The 24,092-nt window shown below is 50.9% G+C and overlaps 1 protein-coding gene across 1 annotated transcript in view; it reads right to left on the reverse strand.

The window, feature by feature from the left end:
* Positions 1 to 24,092, reverse strand: part of LOC146188491 (uncharacterized) — a 206,447-nt gene that overhangs the window by 5,360 nt on the left and 176,995 nt on the right. Inside the window, exons 5-6 of the mRNA XM_084603795.1 lie at positions 3,916 to 4,215; positions 1,344 to 1,767 (exon numbers count right to left, since the gene is read on the reverse strand). Coding sequence (XP_084459921.1) covers positions 1,506 to 1,767; positions 3,916 to 4,215 — 562 coding nt within the window. The 3' untranslated portion in view covers positions 1,344 to 1,505. The remainder of the gene's footprint in view (positions 1 to 1,343; positions 1,768 to 3,915; positions 4,216 to 24,092) is intronic.

Genomic DNA, 24,092 nt, shown 5'->3' on the forward strand with positions numbered 1-24,092 from the left:
CGTACTACCTCAGCCTGCTCGCGGCATCCCGTGCTGCAAGCGTTGCAAACTCGTGTACTTTCATAGCTAAGGCCGCGTATTTTTTGGCGTTCTGCTCAGCAACAATAAGCCGTTCAAACGATACTGTAGGCACGACAAGGCTTCAGTACGCAGTCGCTGCGCTGTCGGCCGTAATCGAAGACGTCGGGCGGCACCATAATCTATACATCGATCTTTAAACATGATACAGTGGGTAAATGAACAACTTTGTGAAGCAGACCCGCTCGTACGTTTCGCGCACTCGGGCGCCGACGAGTAGCTTCTGTCAACAGACGCCGTCATAACCTCGGTTAATGACGCAAACCGAGGTCGTCAAGCTCGGTTTGCGGTAACCGCGGTTAGTGGTGCAACCATGGTTTGGTCCGCCGTGTAACATATGATAACCACGGGTTCGCGGTTACACTAACCGTCGCTGCGCGAACTGGCGAACTCCTCAGGCGTGTGCAAGCGAGGACGGGTTGGCGGAGCACGCCAGCGAGCGAGCGCGCGGCAACCGGAAGTTCGTCGAAGTGACGTATGTCTGGGCGGAGCTTTGAGCTTGCTTGTATTCTTTGTTTTTTTATGGCTCCCTTCGGCGTACGAGTTGAGAGGGAAAATTGGAAGGGTCATTTTTGATCGCCGATATCTCTGGTGTTGCAGAAGCTAGATCGAAAATTTTTGCGGGAGAATGATGGGTGGTTCAATAACTATCAGTGTTATGGCGTTGTTTACCCTTCTTGGTGACCCCTTTCTGGGGACCTTTAAAGAAAGAAATGCAGTCCAGAAAACATGAAGAAGTTACATAATTGTACCAAATCTGGTTATACTGCATTACATTATGTGACAGTATGTTTAACTGCCATGCGTGTCCTCCCTGCACGCAGCCTGCAAGCACTGCAGTTCAACAAACTTTTTTTTACTGCCTTGTGAAGATTTTGTGCCTTTTACTTTCTGAACGGACAGCGCACCTTCTTTCCACATTCGCAGCCGGTTTAAACCCCCCTCCCCTGCGTGCCGCATGCTTTTCCTTAAGACTCCAAAACCCTCGTAAAGCTGGCTTCTCCTCTAAAAAATATATATCGCTATTCGTTCGCCACAGATGCCACTGTGGTAAACTATGGAAAGTTCCTCCCTCTATCTGCCTCCGCACCGGGTGCTGGTGATTGTAGTGAAGCCACTGCCTAGAACATAAGCATGTGCCCCATCGTTAAGGCTGTGTGCCGCGTCGTTTTTCCTCCTAGTCAACATCTTTTTTGCGCTAGTTACTGATACAGTAACCAACGAGCCCAGTCGGCAGCGGATGCACGAACGCACCCCACACTGACCGGCATGCCGTCGTCGTCCCGCAGTCGGCGCCGCCTCCGCTCGTCATCCCCCCGGAGCTCCTCTTCCTGGCCGCGTCGCCGCCGGCAGCCACAGTGCCTGGCAGCCGTGCACGCGTACGGGACGTCCGGGGGCGGCGGGGAGGCGCGCCGGCCGGCCGCGTGTCAGACATGCGCGAGTGTCACCTGCACCTCCGAGTGTCCCGAGGGCAGCACCAGCGTGCGCGCGTTGTGTCCTGACACTGACACGATCACGGTGTCCTGGTTGATGACCTGTGACGTGTCCGTGGTCTGCACGATGGTCACTGTGTTCACGTCGTGGTTCTTGCGCAGTAGGTGCGGGTCCGGCGCCCGCGACGAGCTGCCGGGGGGCGGGCTTGGCGTGTCCCGATTGGATGCCGTCGACGACAGGCTGCCACCGTTCACCCTGCAGCACAATGAGAAAAGGGATATAATCTCTAACCTACACAATGGCTTCAAATGAAATTAAATAGTTTCACTCGGAAAATAAATGGCCGCAGTTGGTGGCCCACTCGAAGAAAGCTAGCCAATCCCTCTGGGAGCCATCTCCTTTGGGAGCCAAACACAATCCTAACGACAAATTGTCTATGACAATATGATGTGAAATCCAATATTTTCGGCGAAGGAGGTCTCAGAAATGCATTGTGGAAATAAAAACCTTGAGTCCTCCACACATCCATCCTAGCCATGAGATGCCCACAGTTCTATGATATCTTCAATAACACTGATATGTCAACAGCATTCCAATTTGTCCTAAAGACGAAATCTCACATGCTGAACACCTGAATAATGCACCAGAGGGAAGGCCAAACAGCGAATGAACTTTCAAGGAACAAACAATGAACTTTCTCAGCGGAGTACTTGACAGTACTGCAATAAGCATTAAAAATGCTCCAGGGGAGAAATGAAGCGACCTGGAAACATGAACGTGTTTTCTCTAAGACCAGAGGGACATCTTAGCAACTTCATTAAGGACTATGCAAAGACACTGGACAGCTTGCTCGACAAAACAGCTAACTTCTTCATATGGACAGAGAAATGCGAGTCAGGTTATGTATGCCCGCCACTTCATCAGATCTGGCTATCAGTCTTTCAGCATCGCTTTGAGGCTACCACTGATCCTTGACACTACAGGGTACTGTAATGTACCAGCAGCGACTAGCCCACACCAAGGTTTTGAGCAACTCCAAGCAAGTACTAAAAAAGGCTTCCTGAAGGTTCCACATGAATCTGCACATTGTGAAATGGCACTGCACTATCCCAGCTTTCTGTCCAAATTTCTCTTCAGTATAACTTGGCTGCAAATGTGTTTTGTTTTTGTTTTTTTTTTCATCAGCCTGATTAGTATACCCACTGCAGGGTGAAGGCATTTCCCATATTCCTCCAATTAACCCAATCCTGTGCTAGCTCCATCCACTTTACCCCTGCGAACTGCTCAACCTCATCCCCCCCCCCCCCCCCCCCCCCCCCCCCCCAACTTTCTGCCGCCCCCTGCTACGCTTTCCTTCCCTTGGAATCCAGTTTGTTACCCTATGCGGTTATCAGTTATCCTCTCTTTGCACGGCATGCCCTGCCCATGCCCATTTCTTCTTCTTGATTTCCACTAGAATGTCAGTAACTTGAGCTATTTCTCTGACCCAATCTGCGCGATTCCTATATCTTAATGTTACCCCTATCATTTTTTGTTCCATACATACTCTCTGTTGTCCTCAACTTAAGTAGAACCCTCTTCGTTAGCCTCCAACACGTTAGAAAACATGTTAGGCCTACAGAAAGGAAAAGTTGAGCTACACTGAAGTACAAGAATGTCTCCAGTCCTACCTGCATGGATAAAAGAAAACTCCTCGGGGCTTTGTCATAATAGCTTAAAGCCCGCAACAAAGGGGTGGGCATGCCATAAAATTGGGAAGCAGTTTACCTGGCCAGCAGTGCAGAGGTGTCAATACTTTCTCCCACAAATGCCAGGTAAAGAAAAGAAAATACAAGCAGAACACACTTCTGCGAGAGCATTCAAACATTCTATTTTAAATCATCCGCGAGAATTTTGCTGAACAGAAGGAAATGTGTGCAGCCATAAGAAGAAAACCTGGTGCCAAAACAGCACAAAAAGAAAAATTTCTTTGAATGCGAAGTATCTTACAAAATTCTGTCATCTCATTGTGGATAGTTCTAAATAGGACCGACAGGCCGCAGCCTAAACGATAAGCTAAGGGAGACAACGAGAACATAAAAGTACTATATGGAAGAACCCAACCTGAAAATACATTTTCTTGCAAAGACACTATACAATTAGACAAAATGAAGATCCTCGCATGTTACAAGCACATAAACACACTAAATATACCGCAATTACTGCAGTAAGAAAAAAAATGCCTCTTTTATTTGTACACGGCTAATTTTATTCATGATGCACCAACTGGCCCATCTAATGTCTTGCACCATTCGAGTCATGGGAGGCAAACTTCAAGGAAAGCACCAATTCCTCCAGCTACACAAATGCTTGCTGGAGCTGCCATGCGTGAGCCCTACAGCAAAGGCAGGATCTGGGACTGACCCGAGCACGCTGGTGTTGAAGCTCCGGTGCGCCGTGGTCGGCTGGCCCGTGGCCGCAACCACGTCCTCCTGCGAGAGCGTGCTCAGCGTCAGCGACGGGTTGCGGCTGTGCAGCGGCTGTTCGTCGTCCTCGGTGGCCGAGGGAGAGGCCGGGCTCATGGTGGCCAGCGTGTCCTGGCTGCACGATGTGTTGCCCCCCACGCACGAGCGGAGGATGCCGCCGCCCGCCGCCGAGCTGGTGCGCGAACGGTAGCTGGGAGGCCGGCTCGGCTCCCGCTCCCCCGGGAACGACAGGGGCGGCCTGCGCGAGAACAGACACGGGTTAGGAACGACCCTGGAATCCCTCCCACGTGCACATACTACAGCAAGTACTAGCTGCCATGCTTAACAATGAGCGCACCACAGCAAACATCTCAACCAACTTGTGTGGTGCCCCACTACGCGCCCCTGAGTAAGATGCACCTGGATAGGACACCTCACGGTCTAGGGCCAACACGAAAGCCCTGCCTCAGAAGATGAGCCCTTTCGCTCAGACTCCACCAAGCCCGGGCTTGAAGTTTCGATCCCAGGCCTTGCCTCATTGAGTGGCGTGAGCAGGAATTAAGTGCTGAGAGAACGCACGCGTGGACAGTAAGTGGAAACAAAAATATAGCACGATTTTGTATCAAAACCGTGACACAACCATTCTTTGTACAGCGTCTGCAGTTTGCTGTCATACACCATTTCGGTTACCGTTCAGCACCCGTTTGCTGTAGTCGGATGCAGGTCAAGAAAAAGCGGCATCCAGCTATAAAAGGACCCCCCTTCTACCAATAGCTGCCGAGCTATACCATGACGTCACAGCCGACCACATTGCACCTACGAGTAGCGCTTGGAACGCGGTTTCTTCGAGTGGGTCCGTGCTGGCAAATAAATAATAAATTCTTCGCGATTTCCAGCAGAAATACCTTTACTAAATTCGATCGACAGTCGCTTGCTTATCACAGTACAAGGAGTAAAACGACGAATTCTGACGGTGAATTTCAGCACTGCCGAGTTTTCGCGAAACCGCTTCGTACAGTCCTGCGCTTCACTGCATCTCTTTTCCAACATGGAGCCCTACGAGGTGACACCGCTGAACTATAGTGTATTCTAGTTCACTATACTGCTAACGCGCGCTCCGGAGGCTAGGAGAATAAAGCCCCTCAATAAACTAAAAGTAGCGCCAACATGTGAAGTTTGCCGCCCGCCTCCTCTCCTGCGCTCTCCTTCGTCGTTCTACCCTCTCATTGGCCGAGCGCCGTCACGTGCGCGCGCGCGCTTTTTTTTTTGCTGGGCGTGCAGCTTCCTCCTTTCCAGCGGGGCGGGCGGCGCGCGCGCGGCACATATCACCGTGTGTTTTGCTGCCACGCGGACTGCTACTAAATCGTTCCCGCTGGCTATTTAATTTTTTTTTCAAGCATGTTGCGCTCTTTGGCCGGCGGCTGATAGAAGCACGGTGGTGAAGGCGAGTTCAACCAACGCAGACATCGCGTACAAATGGTGTCACGCACTGACAGTTGAGAACGGAACCGTTTCAGCGCAAAATATAAAAATCTGCTACCACGCTTCTCAAGTTTCACGGTAGCTTACAATTCAGTCCAACCTGCAAAGAAACCACACAGACTGCAGCTTCCGCAGCTTAGTTAATTTTTTTCATGCATGTTGCGCACTTTTGTCAACGGCTGACGGACTCAAGGAGGTGAAGGCGAGTAAATCGACGCCAAAATCGCATACGTATGATGACACACCATGGCAGCTGAACACGGCACCGTCTCAACGCCAAATATAAAAAAAATAACTGCTACTTCCCTCCCCAAGTTTACCGGTAGCTCACAAGTCAATCAAAGCTGCAAAGACTCCACACAGACTGCAGCTTCAGCCGCCTATAGTTAATTTGATCTGCAGCTGAAGTTGAAAATACATGGAAGACAGCTGCTGCCACACTTCTCAAGTTTACCGGCAGCTCGCAATCCAGTCAACGCTGCAAAGAAACCATACACAGACTGTTCCAAAATTGTTCCTGTCCGCCGCCTAGCTACAAATTTTATAAAGCATGCCGCTGAGTGGCCAAATGTGACGAACTACGGACACACGGAGATGACGGCGAGTTGAACCAACGCCGAAATCGCGTATATGTGGTGTATGACACTCACAGCTGAAACCATTCTGGCGGAAATCCCGGTCAACATTCGGTAATTATGTTTCAGCAGTGAGTAATATTTTAACCTGAACACATTGCGACAAAATACAAGGCTCTGGTGAGACCCGGCGCACGGCCGCCTCGATCGGCGCGCGCGCGGCGCTGATCGAGACGGCTGTGAAGGGCGCCTGCTCCGGAGAGCGCGTGCTAGTCACGCACCCCGTAGGTGGAGCCACGGTCGAAATGTGAGAGGAGGAGCGGCGCCGCCGGAGGAGGAGAGAGGAGATGGCGCTACTTTTAGTTTATTGAGGGGTTTTATAGGAGAAGGCGCAGCGGCGCCCCTGCCGGCCGTCAGTGTCAACTGGCTTCACCCCAGCTGGCCGCAGCCGCCGCCGGTCGCGCCACTAGAAAGTATTCTAGTTCACTATACGCTGAACACACCGGTCAGCATCTGCGCCGATGGATGGACGCGACAACCGGAGGCGGCCATTTTGGTAAAATTCCGCGTGCCCGTGAGCACGGAAGAACACGTGTCACAGAATAGGCGGCATCCATTAATTTGCCCATGTTACATTTATACACACGCGGAATTGTTTTGTAAACCCCATATGTTCACGGGACCTGTATATGTGACCATCGGTCGGGCGCGCAAGAACGCGTATGTGCACGTTGCCTCGGAACAGTATAGCTTTCCCTGTGTTAGCTACAACTCTCTCCATGATCGAGCAGAAGAGTACGTGCTGCCTGTGTCGTACGTTCCCCACTCAAAGTCATCCCTACTGCTTCCTTTGTATATCCGTATATTCTTTTCTCCCTGGCAATGTGACCCCCAGAAGAACCGAAGTTAGGGGGCGTAGGTGACTGTTGTTTTTGTTGTGCGTTATGTTTTTCAAACCTAAGATGGGCTGCCATGCAGAGCTAAAGTGTGGTGTGTCTACGTGCGCCTTCCTCTGTGAGTGAGCTACTTTTTTGCGCTCTAAGTGTGTGTTTTGTTTCGGACTCCGACCCTGCGCACAAGGCATCGTCGACAAGGGATTAAAAAGGAGCCGCCGAGGCCCCAAAGTCAGTTCGCCCAGTTCGCTCCCGGAGAGGGAAACCCGAGCTGCCGCGTACTCCCGGGGGGTACCCGAGCGCCGGCACCGCATCCTCAGGCCGCAAGCTGCACATGAAGGACCGTCGCCTTCGAGTGCCTCCCGTCTGCGCCGCCCCAGTGATGGACTGCCGCCGCGCTCCCCGGTCAACTGCATGTTCGAAACTGCTCTAAACTTTCCCTTACTGTTAGTTGAATCGTTACTTCCATTCCGGAAAAGCATGACTCTGTATACGTAATTCGAAGTATTTCATTCGATTGTTTTTTCACTCGTGTCGTTGCCTTTCATAATGTTAATTGCTGCCCATTAAATGTTTTGTGTGTTCCTCGTTCTGAGCTTATAAACGTCTTCTTATTGTTGTTTCAAGTCAACGCGTCTTCGTCTCATTCTCCACGTTTGCTTACCGGCTACGCCGGGCATCGAACGACCACCCCCCTTTTGTGATGTCTTGATGATGACCTCCGGTGATTACCGAGCGCGTGACAATACGTTTTTCTGTTTGTTTGTTTTATATCTTTTCCCGTGTGAACCGCGACGTCACACATTTGGAGCGATGCCACTGGCTGGAGGGGGGTCCTTTAAGGGCTGTTTACCCATTTTTATATTTTGCGATAAAGATTCGAATTCACCGTCAACGTATCGCCGTCAGTTGTGAGGGAGAACTGGTGCAGATACGCGCCTTTCATTTCCCTCAAAACCCGAACCAACTGAAATATTAAAAAAAAAAAAATTCCAACCAATTTGCTAAACTGCGCGAGTCTCTCGATCAATGCTGAAACGCGCTCCATGACCGTGTTAAATTACATTCGTAATCTTAATCGGTTTAGGCAGATTTTTTTTTTTTTTTTCAAAAGCAATTCACATTTTCCTAGGACATGCATATCGCGCAGACATATAAGCAGCCGTGCAAGGACCAGCTCGTGTCAGCTAGCTCAGGGGCCCACGCCCGCAGGAGCTGCAGGCTCGCGTAGAAATCGCAATGCCAGGAGAAACAAAGCACCCAGGCCCCCCCAGCTGCAACCACATAGATATTCCCAGCGCGCCTCAGAACGGAACAGTTGCCATATGCCTTTAGTGCTCGCATTTCGAAGGCATTCCCGAATGCCTTCGCGTAGTCCATTCGACTGGAATGACATTTCAGACGAAAGCCTTTCAAAACACTTCGTGTAGAAGCGCAAGTTCGGCATTGGAGTGGAACGACATTCAGTTCGAAGGCTTTCGATACGCCCGTCGAGACTCCTTCTGAGTGCGGATAATAATCGATCTTTATCAATCAATCTTTATTTAATGTGCGCAGGAACAACCATCTGGTCTTCGTGCTGCAGCACAAAAAAAAAAAAAGAAAAGGAAAAGGAAAATGCAAAAACAAGTTTACACACACAGAGAGAACACAAAATAAGAAAGAAATGAAACTGAGACGAAAAGTGTCACGGAAAGAAAGCAATCAGTGAGTACCATCTCTTATATACGCAGTGAGAGAATTGTTGACCACATCACAAAGAGAAAAAAAGAACGGTAGTAATAAAAGAAGACTATTATTATTATTATTATTATTATTATTATTATTATTATTATTATTATTATTATTATTATTATTAGTGCCGCACGTTTTCTCCTCAAATTTTGATCGCAACTATGGACGATGAACAGTGCAAGATGCACAATGGACGAGGCACCGTGGCGTATTGCATATCGCTGGACTTGATTTCAAGGAAATCAAGTGCAGCGGCCGTGTGCAACGCTTCACTCGCTCTTGCCCCTTGCTTGGATCAAATGCGTCAGGGCTCTCTCTCTCCCTCCCAGAGAAGAGAGAGGACGCCTTGCCCTCCACGAAGGAGAAGAGGATTCTCCCTCGGCGGAGATTAGCCGGGGTCGGTCATTAGCGGCGGCCGGCGAACCGGAAGGGGCGCGCGGAAACAAAGGCGGCGGCCCGCCAGAAAGGAGAGCACGGCGATCGAAGCAGCCTGGCACCGATTAAGGGTCACCGGCGAAACCGGAAGAGCACTGGCCGACCGCCCGGTTGTTCGGAGAAGAACGCGCACCCATCACGAGCAACGTCTTTACCGCGTGTTCTCTTTTTTTTTTTTTTTTGCTATCATTATTTTATTTATTCTTTGGCGAGACGCCAGCGCCAACTATGCTCCAATGGCCAAGTTATGAAGCTCCCGTAACAGGAGGCGACAAAATTTGCGCGAGCAAGTGCGAATAATCTGTCGCACTCTCCTCCTCCGCGAATTCACTTCAGTAACGAGAATCGTCCCGCTCTCCGGCTTGGTTTAGTACACGGGGCGTCTCGAAGCGGCTCGGGCTGTGAGAGACATCACACGAGGAAAGATTCCGAATAATTTCCACCGCTCGCAGTTCTTGAATGGGCACTCTAAGCGCTCTAACCACTGGCACTGAGCCATAGCGGCAGAGTTAACTACCAGAGTGTGTATATGCGCACCATCTGTGACAAAACGGCAGGGGGGGGGCAAAAAAATCCGCGTCCGAGCGGGGAACTGAATGACCGAGGCACCTAGGACCGAGGCACCGAGGCGCGTAGGAGCACAATTGAATATTGTAGTGCGGGTGATCCTGACTAATAGACCGGGGCGCCTCTGCCTTTTGCAGTGCTGCAAACATCTTGTGGGATGAAGTAAAAGGCTGCTGACGCCTCCGCAGCGCCAGCTGCAGAAAGAGACTCCGGAACAAGCGAGCAAAACAACGGCGTTTCATATCCTAGGATGGCGATTTTGTCCCTCATGTGACCTAGAGAACTTCGGCGTCACGGGCATATAACTCGACCGCTGAAACCGAAATTGGTGAAATATATATATATATATATATATATATATATATATATATATATATATATATATATATATATATATATATATATATATATATATATATATATATATATATATAGTTTAAACAGAACACTCCAATCTACTGTTCTGTTTAAACAGAAGTTTAAACAGAACAGTAGATTGGACGTGTTGGTGATTCATTATAGGTTAACAGCGCAAACAACCTAACGGGAAAAAAGACGACGACGACACAAGGAGAAGCGGCTGCGTCGTCGTGTGGTCACGTGTTCCCGTTAAATTGTTCGCTCTGTTAACCTATCACAAGTTTAATGCCGCAGCACCAGAACAGAGACCAAATCCGTCATTCAGAAACCCTTTCAACTGCTCTTCAGCGACCACGGCCACAGAAGAAGGTGGCTTGTTCGAGGAGAACTCCGCCCCCGGAGATGACAACCGCATTTGGCCTCTTGGACGCGGATCGTTATTACAGCCGGTTCGAACATGGCCCGCACGAACCCTGCGAGATCTCACGGCGCCGCCTTGGCTGCCAGAAGAACGGCGCCAGCCCGTGCCAACGCGCTGGCCCAGCAACAACAACAAAGCCCACCGCGCGCACAGACGTTGTGCGGACTCAGCTGATGTGGCCCCGCGGCAGCACTCCCGACGTGACTTCCGGCCCAGCCCTGGAAAAGATCCACCCAAAAGCAGCGATTCAGCGAAGCCGCCTCAGAACAGATGCAGCTGACGCGGAGGGAGCGCAAAAACGCCGAGCCCCCTGGAACCGGCCCCCTGCATTTCTGTCGTGACGGATTCCCGGCGCAATCGTTCGCGCGACAAAAGGCCGGCTCGTTTGCCAGCGAAGAGCCGTTCGTCCGAAGCGGTCCAGCCCTTGCGCCACCGTTGTACGAGGGGCGCGTCCCCAAATCGCCCAACAGGCGGCACCGTTTCAGGGTCAGTCGCGGAGAACAGCGCCCAGTGCCTGGTGGAACAAGCGCGCAGCGAGGAGGACTGCTTTCCATCACGCCGACAGCGCACGCAAGACGGTAGGTAAGTATGACAGACCATGGCCAGAGGCCACAAGCATGGCTACAAGGTCACCTTCCAAGAGAAAAGTTCTCTTACTGGCCACCGCCGCCATGTTTCAACATGTAGCAGCGTTACAGGAACAGTTGCGACTCACTGCGACGAACCGGTTGGAAAAAAACTACAGAAAATTTGCTGATGTTACGACAGAATTTCTGCACGGTTTTTGACGGGAAACCTGTTGTGACAACAGAATGTTCTGTAGTAACATCAGAAATTTCTGTAGTTACAACAAAAATGTCCTACAAAACTACAGACAACACAAATATACTACAGAAAATTTCACGGTTACGACAGAACTACAGGATATTTTGTCGTATTTTTGACGCAGTTCTGTAGTTGTTTTTTTTTTTTCGATAATATAGATTATCAGCCAGAAAACCAGGCATGAAGCGCAGAATACGAGAGGGTTATACGTTTCTCACATTGTCAGGGGGAGCTTCAGTTTGCAAGCCGAGCCAACTTTTCGACAAGCCCCCTTGTCGAAACGTTGGCTGGGCTTGCGAACTAAGGACTCTCCTCAATATTTCTTCAGTGCTCTTCCATACTGTGCAGCCATCTTCTCTCTCTCATTCTACCCTGCATTTGCATTGTCACGGTTAAACGACTCATTCCGTTGACGTACGCGCCGGCCAGGCGTCAACGGTGCCGTTCACCAAACTGTCTGAGCCGTTGCCGTTCCATATGACCACGGAAGGGAGGTGCCGGAGGTCGACAGAACACTCTTTTGCAGAAGGAGTGGAGCGCGCACATCCGGCCCTCTGCGCGGAGAAGACGTTCATAGACGGCTAAAGGCCAAAATAAATAAGAGATGCTCACCACCGAGCCAGCGATGGCGAACCACGGGACAGCTGATGTAAACTGATCGCCAGCTGAGACACCTTCCGAAAGGAGTGACCTACCGGACCAACAACAAAGTTTCCTATCGATTTCCGAGCTAGCTCATCAAGCGGCGAGAACGCCACTCCGGACCGAGTGCCACCCAGGATGAGCGATCAAAAGTGAGGCACCGGCCTTCCGGACCAGAACACCTACCAGCCAGAGGCGAGCCCGTCATCGGCCTTCCGCACCAGGCAGTCCTAATAAAGACTGCCACTTTAGCACTGTTTTAGCCTAGCTGGCTCTCCTCACTTCAGCAGAACCCCTTGAGTGGAATCCATTAGGCTTTGCTGTGGCTAATTATATACAGATGAAGCTCTACGGCGATCGTATGAGTAAACATTACATTAGTGGGACCAGGCACGGAGAAGAGGGCAAGGCTGCTGTCAGAGGCTTGAAGGAGCAGGATAGACGCACGCTGACCAACGTAAACCCCGAAGCGGTGGCTCAGTGATTATGCCGCTCAACCGGAGGGCCGAGAAACCCGGGTCCTAGCAGGGCTGCGACGGCCTCGTTTCGACAGAGGCTGAAAACAAGGTGCCCTGGTACTGTGCAATGTCAGGTGCACGTTAACAAACTCCATGCGATCGAAATTATTCGGATCACTGTTCAAAAGGCAGACCGAGCGAGCACACATTATCACGTACTTTTGTGTTAAAAAATATTTACCTGTGTATTTGAGTTAATTTTTCGGCCATTTCTTAGTTGGAGTAGTGCGGGTCTATCTTACAGCGAGCAATGTATCTCACGCGTTACTGTGAGAACGGTCACGCGCCGGGCCGCGGGCGGGCCAAGGCTGGGCTTCACCTCGAGATATACGAGCCCGGGCCTCAGAATAACGCCCGTGCAGTGCTCCAGTGTATGCACAGTACCAGTGCGAGTACGACGCCCCGTTTACCCGCCGATGACGTTCCCGTCAAAGGCTGTTTGCTATAAGCGCCGCAATAAGTCAATCGCAACAGTTCTAATGTACAACCAGCAATGAAATGCGCGAGTGCCGGGACTGCTGCCGACGCACACCGGATCCAGGTTTTGTATTTGGTGAATTGTGCAAAATTCGATACCTGTCAGGCCCGCGAAATGTTTCGCAGCCTGGATTTCAGAGTGCAGATAAGAAGCAGCACGACGAATACAGTGGGTGGCGCTACTTGTTTCGTTTGGTTTGGTTTGTGGAGTTTAACGCCCCAAAGCGACTCAAGCTATATATGAGAGACGCCGTAGTGGAGGACTCCGGAGTAATTTCGACCACCTGGGGATCTCTAACGTGCACTGACATCGCACAGCACACGGACGCCACTCCGTTTCGCCTCCATCGAAACGCAGCCGCCGAGGCCGGGTTCGAACCCGGGTACTCCGGCACAGTAGTCGGGCGTCTTACCACTGCACCACCCCGGCTACTCGTTTCGTCCTTGGTGTTATGCTTCCCGAGTGTGTGTGTTCTTTCTCGTCTTCACGCGCCCCTTGGAGTGTTCGTTGGTGCCAACAGTAGCAGTAGGGGTGCCAAACAAAGGGTGCCCGCGCGCTTTCACTTTCTCCGTCCGCAACCGCGTTCAGGGCTGCGCGAGACGAAAGTCCGAGTGACTCACACTCGGGCAGCCTCGCAACATCCGCTGCTTTGCCTTGGGCTCATCGGGGCCTGAGGCGAAGTGAGGGCTGCGCCGCTCGGGCGCTGTAATTGGCAACCGCGGCTTCCGGACGCCTGCATTCCGAGGGCCGGGCAACGCGTCAGCGTCAAGAGGTGATTGTGGAAGAAACATTTGAGGCCCACAGTTACTCGGAAGTGGCGGGGTTATACGGTTATTCACTGCGGGTGTTAAAACCATTCGGAAGTGGCAGGTTATTCACTGCGACCGTTAAAACAATATGGCAAAATGTACGTAAAAAAAGGGCACGCAGGACAGCACCCTGTGTGCCAGAGACCGTTCACAGCTCGTGCGGGGAGGGCCTGATAAAGCGCTCCGCGTCTTATCCTCCACTGCACGAACTGACCACGACAGTGCACACTTTACGGAAGCCTTTCCAACGTCCACTACCGAGCACTACTGGTGTTTTCCTATTTCCCTCTGATATCCTTAACTAGGTGCATTTTAACGAGATAGCGTAATAGGGCCGCGTGTCGAAGAAAAGCCGGTGTCGGCGTTGTGGTTGTAATGCGAAGATTAGATTAAAGCAAAGAAACAAAGTTTCTTCGCAGTGCGAGGCGACCACGCAACCACTCCGCCACAGAACCGCATTGCTTCTCTCCGAATAAAGGTGGACTAATGGATGCATTCTCTCATGACTGTCGGCTAATGATTAGGTGCGTCATTAGAAAGAAACTAATTACGGAAGTAATAGATAAGCGAGTAGCAAAGAACATTTCCGCTTTGATGCTGCCGCAACAGATGGCACGAGCCGCCGCCCGATTCAAAGCCTTATACATCCATCCATCGTCTTCAAAGCATTGGGGTCTAAACTCTGCCGCGCTGAATTCTTAAAACCCAAGTTTAAGCATCCGCCGTTTTTTTTTTTTTTTTTTTTTTTACCTCTCATGCAGAAGCAAGCGCATGCAGAACAAATACACCCAAAGAGGCCGCCGCAAGGCCAATCCGAGCAGCGTTCTCACTCGAAAAGCTTGCCCAAATGGAGTGCGAACGCTGCCCGTTTCCTCGTCATCTCAGTCACCAAAAGCCAAACCGAACCAACTGCAGAATAAACTAGTAATTGACTCCGGGACAGTCGCGGGGACGGCATCGCCAGAGGATCCTCCGAAGGGTTGAGCTGTGGCGGTTAAATGAGGGCGACCACACCCGACCTGCAGTGAGCGGCTGTTCCCGACACGAAAACCATCTCTGAAAGAGCGGCCGACTGGAAATTAACTCCCTGCTATGTCCTACGCTCGCACCTCTATTAACACGTCCGTTTCCTATGTTGCAGATCACAAACGTCTTTTACGGGACCCTTTTTCCCCCTCGAAATCTTGCCGCGCGTCCAGATGATTACTCTGGTCGGCCGCAGCTGCTTCGGGCTGCGCAGGGCGACAGAAAGACTGCAAGCTTTCTCTTTTTTTCCTCGCCTGCAATTCGTTGAACAAATTTAAGTAAACCCAGCAAAACCGGAAAGAGCCAAAAAGAAAAAAATGGTGCGCTCCATGCAGCGCTTTCCTCAAAAGGGGGCGACGCCACAGCAACGCGAGGAAGGTGAGGAGAAATGCCCCCTTTCTTTCCCCTTTTCTTCCCCAATCTCGGGAAACAGACTTCCCTCCGAGCCCCCTAGGCTTCCTTTTCAGAAACCGTTCTCATCTCGGCCAGACCGTGGCGGCGTAGTCGGCACTCCGCCTCCCCAATTTTCATCATGAGGTAACCTCGCAGTGGTAGCACTGCGCAGGAAAAAGCGAGAACGGTTGTAGAATCCCTTTCATTCCCACTTCAGCCCGCGCAAGGACCGACTACCACTCTCCCTTTTCCCCTTGTACTCCCGAACACTTTGAGCCGCTTCTGCACGAGCAGAGAAAAAGCGGACTCGTTATTTCTTCCATTTTCCTTCCATTTCTCTCTTTTTCGCCATCCGTCTCATTTGCCTGTCGGCCTGAACCCAGCGCCGCCCATTGTGCGTAGTTAGAGAAGCCGGGAGAGGTTGCTCAATGCACGTCTTCTCTGTTCGTTTCAACTTTCCTCGTCTCCGTTGAAAGCACACGCTGAAATCCTTTTTCTTCTTCCCTGGCCGGAGGTGAACATGCACTGCGCCAGTGAAAAAATGGAGAACCGCAACAATCCCGCTCTTTTCATTTCTTTCTTTCTTTCTTTCTTTCTTTCTTTCTTTCTTTCTTTCTTTCTTTCTTTCTTTCTTTCTTTCTTTCTTCATTTCTTTTCCTTATTTCTTTCTCTTTCTTCTTTCTTTCTTCCTTTCCTTCTTTCTTTCTTTTCCTTCTTGCGTTCAGTTCCTAAAGTAACAAAACTCGCAAAAAAGGTGCGCTCTATTCTCCTTCTGAGTCAGAAGAGCTCCGAAGCAGAAACTCTTGAACGGAACGAAACAAAACTAACCAAGGCGAGTGGTGCGCAGTTGTTTAAGACAGCATCACCTACGCGTAACAGGCGCAACGCGCGCACCTTTCAAAGATGAACAGTTCTTTTTCTCCTCGATGCTTACGGCGCTCGGTGGTGAGGAGGAGCACGAAGGCGAACCAAATGCCAGTAGCGGCTGCCGCAGGGTTTCCATAGAGACGAACTGAAAAAGACGTCCGTTTGCTACGCGGTGTCAGCGACAGTCGCAGACCCCGAGGCATTCGAAATTAGGGACCTTTAGCAGGGCGTATAACGTCTGACGCCCCCGCTTATCGTGGCAGCCGGCCGCCAGTAACCCCTCAGAACGGCACCTATTTCTTCTTCCAGCTCCGCCGCGGTGGCTCAGTGATTCAGGAGTTCGACTGCTGATCACGAAGACGTGGGTTCGATCCCGGCCACGTTTAGATGAAGGCGATGCTCAAGTTACGTATTGTGTGAACTTTGCTAAATAACCTCGGGCGGTCGAAATTTCCAAGGTCCTCTATTACTGTGTCCCTCATAGCCCGAGACGCTAAACACCACAAACCAAGCCAATCCTACCCGCCCTCTACAACAAGCAATGACTCGCTATTGTAACAACAACAAAAAAAAGGGAGTTGAATGGGATAAGTATAGCGTGGTGGAAAGACAGTACAGCGCGCAAAGGAGGTGGCTCTTCTGTGGTTCGAATCCATAGAGAAAAAAAAAAAGAAAAACTGAGGAGGCAGCACGCGGCAATACCCGTGAAGCCTGGTCATAAAAAAAAGATAAAAATAAAGAGGAGCGAGTCGGTACCCACGTGATCAGACCACGTGATAGCGTGCGGTGATATCTACCATCGCTGCGCGCATGCGCGAATCGGCGCCGTGCGGGGTCCGCCGAGAGCGCAGCACCGGCGAATCGGCGTGGTCCCATGCTCGCTACAGCAGACAGCCACGCGCCCGCACCAGGGCTACACCAGGGCAGACGCGCGCACTAAAACATACCGACATCAAAACATAGGGACTGATTCGGAGAGCAAAAAATGGGGGAGGGAACGGCTTCCTCGGCGCTTGGCTTGCGAAGGTTGGCCGCGTGACGTCACGCTCTCTCCTTGGTTTTTTTTTTTTTTTAATTTTTTTTCACCTCCATGTTTTAATCACATCCCTGAGCGACCTAAATAGCATGACCAGCAGCAATGTGGCATCGTAGCTGCACCTCTTTGACCAGTTAATCACGTACGGTACGTACGCAGAACCGCGCAAATCCATGCCAGTGAAGACCAACTTCCCGAGCCAGAAACGACGAGGCACATTGGTTTCACTTCAACTCAACTCCTGTTCGATGGAAAATAAGCACCGTCACTTTGAAGTTTCGCTTGATTCCGTGGATATCGAGTTTACTGGTGTTATGGTATGTGAAACTTGGCACGCCGAGGCTTCCTGTAGATTTGATCATGCACAGTGTGAAAGCTTCGCTCTTTTTCGTCCGCAGAAGAAGGTCGCGGTGACCTACTGCTCTTTTTAAAACGTTGTTTCAGAGTGAATACTCAAGGATTTTCTAGGACCCTATATGTCTTACCCTATATGTGTCGCCAAAATTTGTCCTATTTACGCAGCTCTATTCTTCAGTCATGTACGCTTCAATTCCTTGCGCAGGATGACACCGCGACAAGCATCACACTGACCCGGTTCTCGATAGTGATCGGCTACAGCTTGAATGCACGCTCCGTATCGCTTGCATCCATTGTTAGCCTCGAGAAATTCAGAATGCTAAGCCTAAACGATGAACGCGGGTTGGCGCGGCCCAGTGTACCTAGTCGGTGTCAATAATTCAGGTACTACATATCGAAAAATAATAATTATTCGAACGTTAAAACTGCTGACCGTGAGGCTGATGGCGAGGGAGGGCCGAAAAAATGACGTTGAGGGCCAGGTAATTTTCCACAACATGAGGGTTCTCCACAAACGTCTCTCATGCACCGGTGGAAGGGACGCGGTGACGAACGCCGCGGTGGCACACGCCGCAGCTGCAAACTAACCCACAAAGTGCCACACCGAGACTATGCTGCAGTGTCCCAACAGATCAGATCGGCTAGAATAGCTCACTGCGGTGTCGTGCTCTATACCGCACATGAAGAAGTGCAGTCTGCAACACCGCATGCGCATCAGTGATTTGGTCTCTCTCTCTCTCTCTCTCTACTGCAGTAGAAGCCAGCCAAAGCTGCAGCCGCTTTCAATCGCTCCTTCCGAAGCAACTCGCAAGAGCAGAGTAAGGGCAATGTGTGCGTGTGTGTGCGTGCGTGTATATGTGTGTGCATGTCGCCTCTCTTGTCCTTGTATTTGTTTGCGCTTAAAATCCCTACATCAAGACGAGTAAGGAAAGGAGGCTGCGTCCCTCGAGAGCTCGACCGTCGGCCAGACCACTATATACTATACGTATACATGCACTGCGCGCAGATAGATAACTGCATTTTCTTTTTTTTTTTTTTTCGGCGTCCATTTGCGAACATCCAGGGGCAGCACGTGCACGTGTTTCCAGGAAAGGGTCTCAGCAGAGAGCGCATGAAACCGGCCCCTCTCTTTCCCCACAGGTCTCTCCGCTCGGGCATGCATGGCAACGCCGCTCCACACAAAGAAGGGGACGAGGCATCCAAGTGGAGCGGAGCTTGCGCAATGGATAGCTCTCGTATATAAAGTTATATTCTGGGCACGCGGAGGGCGACCGAAAGTAAAAGGAGCCGAGCCGCGTATATTATACGATGTACAAAAAGCGGGAATGCCAAGGGGAGAAACTGAAGGGGCGCGCCTCCGAGAATATAAATGAAGCGATTACTGCGGAAGTGAGCGAAGAAAACGGCTGCGAAGGCGAAGGGGTAGCAGGGGCCAATTCGGGTACGAAAAGGAAAGAAAAAAAAAAAAAGAAGACTAAGGGTGGGCGACAATCAGAGACACGGGGACGGAATAAAAAGTAAGTGCGACAGCACGAAATCCGGGCCCCGGGTAAAGGCAGTGAAAGGACGTGAAGCGGGAGGATCAGCGACCACGCTAAACGAAGGAGTACTGTTAAATACCGACTCAACTGGGAGCGGGAGAAATTTCGGGAAGGCGATATGAGGGAATAAAGGGTACAGCGGTATGCCAGAAAGAAAACCAAGAGAGGGACGGAACGAAGAAGACCGCAGTGCAGGAGGATATAAAGAATGCAACGATGCAAAGCAGGCCGAAATCCCTCGGAAGAGGATAAAAGCACGAAAGAAGGGGGGGGGGGGGGGGGGGGGGGATAAACGCGAATGCATGCTATTTAAATTAAAAGAGATTTATCCGAACAACTCCCTTGTTTCACAATTTTCTCCGCAGAATAACGAAGCGGGCACACCCATAGCTGCGGCATGGACCGACGCCGGGGCTGCGCGCGACAGCAGAGCAGGCATGCATTCATAATGAATGCACTCCGAAGAAGCTGCGCAACGCTCTGCGAACTCCGAAGAAATGAGGTAATCGCGGCTCGCATGCAGATGGGCCACACACTGTAGGTGGCGCCCCTGGCTGCACGGGGACATCAGTCAAGAGTGCGCACCTGTACGCTCAGTCGCCGCTCATATCGGGGCTCATCGAAGGTCGTATGCGAGAATGGAGCGCCTGCACTGTTCATGCTACACTAGAATCCATTACAAGTTCGCTGTGCCGAGGTATTTACACGCCGTGCGCCCGGGAGACAAAAGCGGGAATTTGATTTTTAAACTTCGTTCTCAACAGCCACGCCTTCAGCGTCGCGGTCGTCAGGCGACGGGAATTATAACACGGGCCCAGAGAAACTACGTACGCATAATTAGCCACCCGAAGCGCACACAAACCGTTGCCGACGACGTCCCTTCTTCATTTCCCCAAGTGGCTGAAGCTTCTCCCTAGATAACCCCCCCCCCCCCAAAAAAAAAATAAATAAATAAAGAGCGAACCAAGCGCAACTTTTGTTGCGACAGTTCCAGAAGAGTCCTTGCACGCTTCCCTTTTGCGTAGAGGACACGGAATGCACGCTCGAAATTCGCGAAAAAAACTTCTCCCGCGGAAAATCTCGCTGCGTGGGAAGTCGACTCACGAAATATTGCAAGCGCAGTCAGTTCATAAGCCTTCATGAATAAACTATAGGCCGCACAGCGCGTGTCGCTACAGCAGAGCTTTGGAACCTGTAGGCAACAAATTGGGAAGTTGGCCTCCCACTCGGCACGGTAGCGCGCATTAGTCGTGCAGGGACAGCTACCACTGGAAACCGAGCTTTTACACGGCAGAAAAAGGAAAATAAGGAACCAATGTTTCCGCTATCGGCAGTGTTCACGTAAACTTAACCGCGGAGAAGCTGAGCTACAATGCCATTTCCACCGGTGATCGCGAGATCCCTCCCCTGGCGCAACGCCAGCGGAGAGAACTTATTTAATTACATTCAGCAATATCATTACGGCGTTTCGTGACAACCAGACGTGCGGGCAGTCAGTGTGAGCCGCAGAATCTAACCTTGCCGAGAACAGCAACAAAAATAGGTGGAGCTACCTTTCGTGAATTCCGGCCATACCGGAAAAGGGGGTACGCCTCCCTTAAACTTTGCATGTAGCCTATATATGGTTTTGTGGGGTTTAACGTTCCAAAGCGACTCAGGCTATGAGAGACGTCGTAGTGGAGGACTCCGGAGATTTCGACCACCTGGGCTTCTTAACCTGCACTGACATCGCACAGCACATGGGCGCCTTGCTTTTCGCCTCCATAGAAAAGTGGCCGCCGAGGCCGGGATTTGATCCCGCATCCTTGGGAACAGTAGTCAAGCGCCGTAACCACTGCGCCACCCCAGCGGGCATATATATATATATATATATATATATATATATATATATATATATATATATATATATATATATATATATATATATATATATATATATATATATATATATATATATATATATAAAAGCTCAAAACGATGGTTCTTATCTGCACCTCCTTCTCACTATACGCGGTGTGGCTCTATTCCGGGATGATAAACGCAAAAGCACGCAATTAGTCGACTAAATGGTAGGGCGAAAATGTCGACATTAACACCACGGAGACTTATGAGGCTCCCGAACAGTTAACAAAGTCAAATAAAGGTGGCGCCTGCCTCATGCTTCCCCGCGATGAACACTGACAGCTGCAGACGCAAGTGCAATACAGTATGTTAGACTCGACGAATAGTTTTCGCCGCAAGCAAGACCTGTCGACTGTCCCGCTGAGCGGTAAATCTTTCATCTTGTAGATAGCGTCCGGTGAAGCCCATGAGCCAGTTCCCTTCCCCGTTCTCCAGGACATCAACCAGCATCGTCCCAGCGAAAAAATGCACTGACACACACACACAAAAAAAATTAAAAATAAATAAAATGAGACAAAATTAAATGTCCCAGCCCGGGAAAGGGAAAGGCAGACGCGAAACTGGATGGGGGGAGTCCCCGCCCACCCGCAGCAGTCGTCGGACAACCCAGCGCCGAGACGCCGCATCGCGAACGTAATCACACGATGCATGCGCGAAGGAGCAGGCCGGGCGGAGAAGCACCGAATTTAGAAGCGTCGCGCCGTGACCCAGATTTCCCTTCTTGCCTTTTCTGCCGGGGAAACGGCTGAAAAGGACGCAGGCCCCGGCAGAGCGAAACCAGAGAGAAAACACGGCCAAATAGAGAGATGGGAATATGAGCGAGCGAAATTGAGCCTGCCGACTCGCGCCACTGCTGTGGTGCCCAACTCTTCCTTTCTTTGAGCCCCCCGAGGTATACGTCGGCGCTTGGCTCACTACGTTTCAAAGTTTACTTCCAGGCCGTCAGCGGACAAAAATGGCATGTAAGTGCAGCGCGACAACACGAGCTTGTTTCACCGCGCAGAATCTCTCGAACGGAGAAACGCCGCGTGATATCTACAAAACGTAGTAGAGATGTCGCACAGTAGACGTCAGCTGTGAATAGAAAGCCGCGATGAATGGCGGAGTGGCCGACCACGGTTGCCGGAAGCGACAGACGATGCACCTCCCTTACACAGTACAATGCATCGCTCAAGCGAATCTCAAGCGTACTAGCGAGCTTTCCGGGACACGGGGAAAGCGGTGAATGCGGAGCGGAGCGATCCTACGAACTATGACTTTATTCGCTGCCATATATATGAACCCGCTTACGCCTCCAGACGTGTAGTCTCGAACCGCAGGATAATAGAACAGCTATCGGCTTCTCGCCGCGGTCGTATATACAGTGGCAAGACGCCGGACTACGGAGTTCCCGGTTTTGATCCCGACTGCCGGCGGTTGTGTTTCCATGGAGGCGGCGAAACGAAGAGGCGTCCGTGTGCTGTGCGATGTCAGTTGCTGTTGTTATTGTGGCTGTAGGAAGAAGGAAAAGAAAATGCACGGGCCTGCTACTGGCTCTGTAGCTGAGCCACCTCCGCTGTCTCGTGCGGACAGAAGAGAGAAAGTAGAGAGGGAAAAAAAGATGAAGGAGATAAAGACGCGCGTCGCAACAGCCGTCATCCACCACCTAAGCGGTGGCGGGTGAAATGACGGCCTACAACAGATAAAAATTCGGTGACAGGCTTGCGCCCGCCGCAAGCGTCGTTGATCTACCAGTCCCAGCCCCGTAGGGCCAGGAACAGCCACTACAGTAGTCGAGCGCTCTAAGGACTGCACCGTAGCGACGGGACTAAAAATACTTCAGCTAATATATTTTCTCGCGGCCCCCTCATATACGCCTTTTTTTTCCCACGGTCCCAAAAGAGTTAACATTCCCCGATTATCGCAAAGTACTATAATAATTTGTAGGAGTATTTCTAGAGCACCAAATGTTAACAAAACCAGGCAAATTGATATATCTCATTTCATCGCGATGTTTGACATGAAACTCCTTCCACATATCAAAACTCTATAGGGCTTTCTGCTTTCAGGGCGGTCCAGTGTCGAACCGACTCGGCTCCTTCATCACATCTGCACCGCCAAAATTCAACAACCACCGAAAGGGCTGGCGTGCTACGTCGGCAAACAGTCACTGCAGCAGCGCTACCGTGAAAGTGGAAATGGCCGTCATCTGAGCTGGAACAGCCGTCACAGACCGGTAGACCACTGTTCTTTGTAATGAAAATAGCGCAAGGCCATGCTCAGTAGACGTGCACACTTGCAGGGAGAAGGGCGCCACAAGTGGCGACACTATAAACCAGAATACGACTTATAATAAAAAAAAAATGCCTTACTAACTAGGGGCAATGGTACCCAGCGCCAAAATTAGTGTCCACTAGACAGTAAACGAGATCAGTCTGGCGTGCTACACCAAACAAGCCAGATGTATCGAAATTCCTGTTTATAACATGGTCGCATGATTAGATTACAGTCCAGCATGGAATCTTTAATGGTTTGGTTTGGTTTGGTTTGGTTTGTGGGGTTTAATGTCTCAAAGCGACTAAGGCTATGAGAAACGCCGTAGTGGAGGACTCCGGAAATTTCGACCACCTGGGGTTCTTTAACGTGCACTGACATCGCACAGCACACGGACGCCACTCCGTTTCACCTACATCGAAACGCAGCCGACGAGGTCGGGTTTGAACCCGGGTACTCCGGCACAGTAGTCGGGAGTCTTACCACTGCACCACCCCGGCGGACTACTTTCTGTCGCTGAATAATTTTGTGTGGCAGTTACCACAGACTTTAATGCCAAATAAGCACGCGGAAGTGGCGCTACTTTTTTTGCTTCTCACTGCGGAAGGAAGCGCAGGGACTGAAAAGAAAAAAAAAGTCAAATCGCGAGCCTCGCACTATTCAAGTGCTCTCGCACTCGTTCCGGCAAAATGTGGCGAAGACTATAGACAACAATTTGCGGCGTACCCTTCTTTCACTCCCTTTTCCTCGCAACAACCAATTACTTCATCCTTCGCACCTTTCTCCTCTCGACACGGCGTCTGCGGTCATTTGGGCGGCGATCCGAGTTCACGCAAACGGTGCGGAACACTCGGCGATCGTCAAAAATAGAATTCGCGGCGCAAAGGAGGCCGAAATTAGGGTCCCGCGCACACCCAATCTCGCACGCGTAGTAAAGAGCAAGTAAAGACACGGCGCTCGCTGCGCACTGCCCCAGAAGAGTATGTAGTCTCCACGAGGGGGAGATGGCGGGACGGGGTAGC

The sequence above is a fragment of the Amblyomma maculatum genome, chromosome 5 (genome assembly GCF_055883805.1).
Source record: "Amblyomma maculatum isolate TAMU_Amacu chromosome 5, ASM5588380v1, whole genome shotgun sequence".
Taxonomy (NCBI): domain Eukaryota; kingdom Metazoa; phylum Arthropoda; class Arachnida; order Ixodida; family Ixodidae; genus Amblyomma; species Amblyomma maculatum.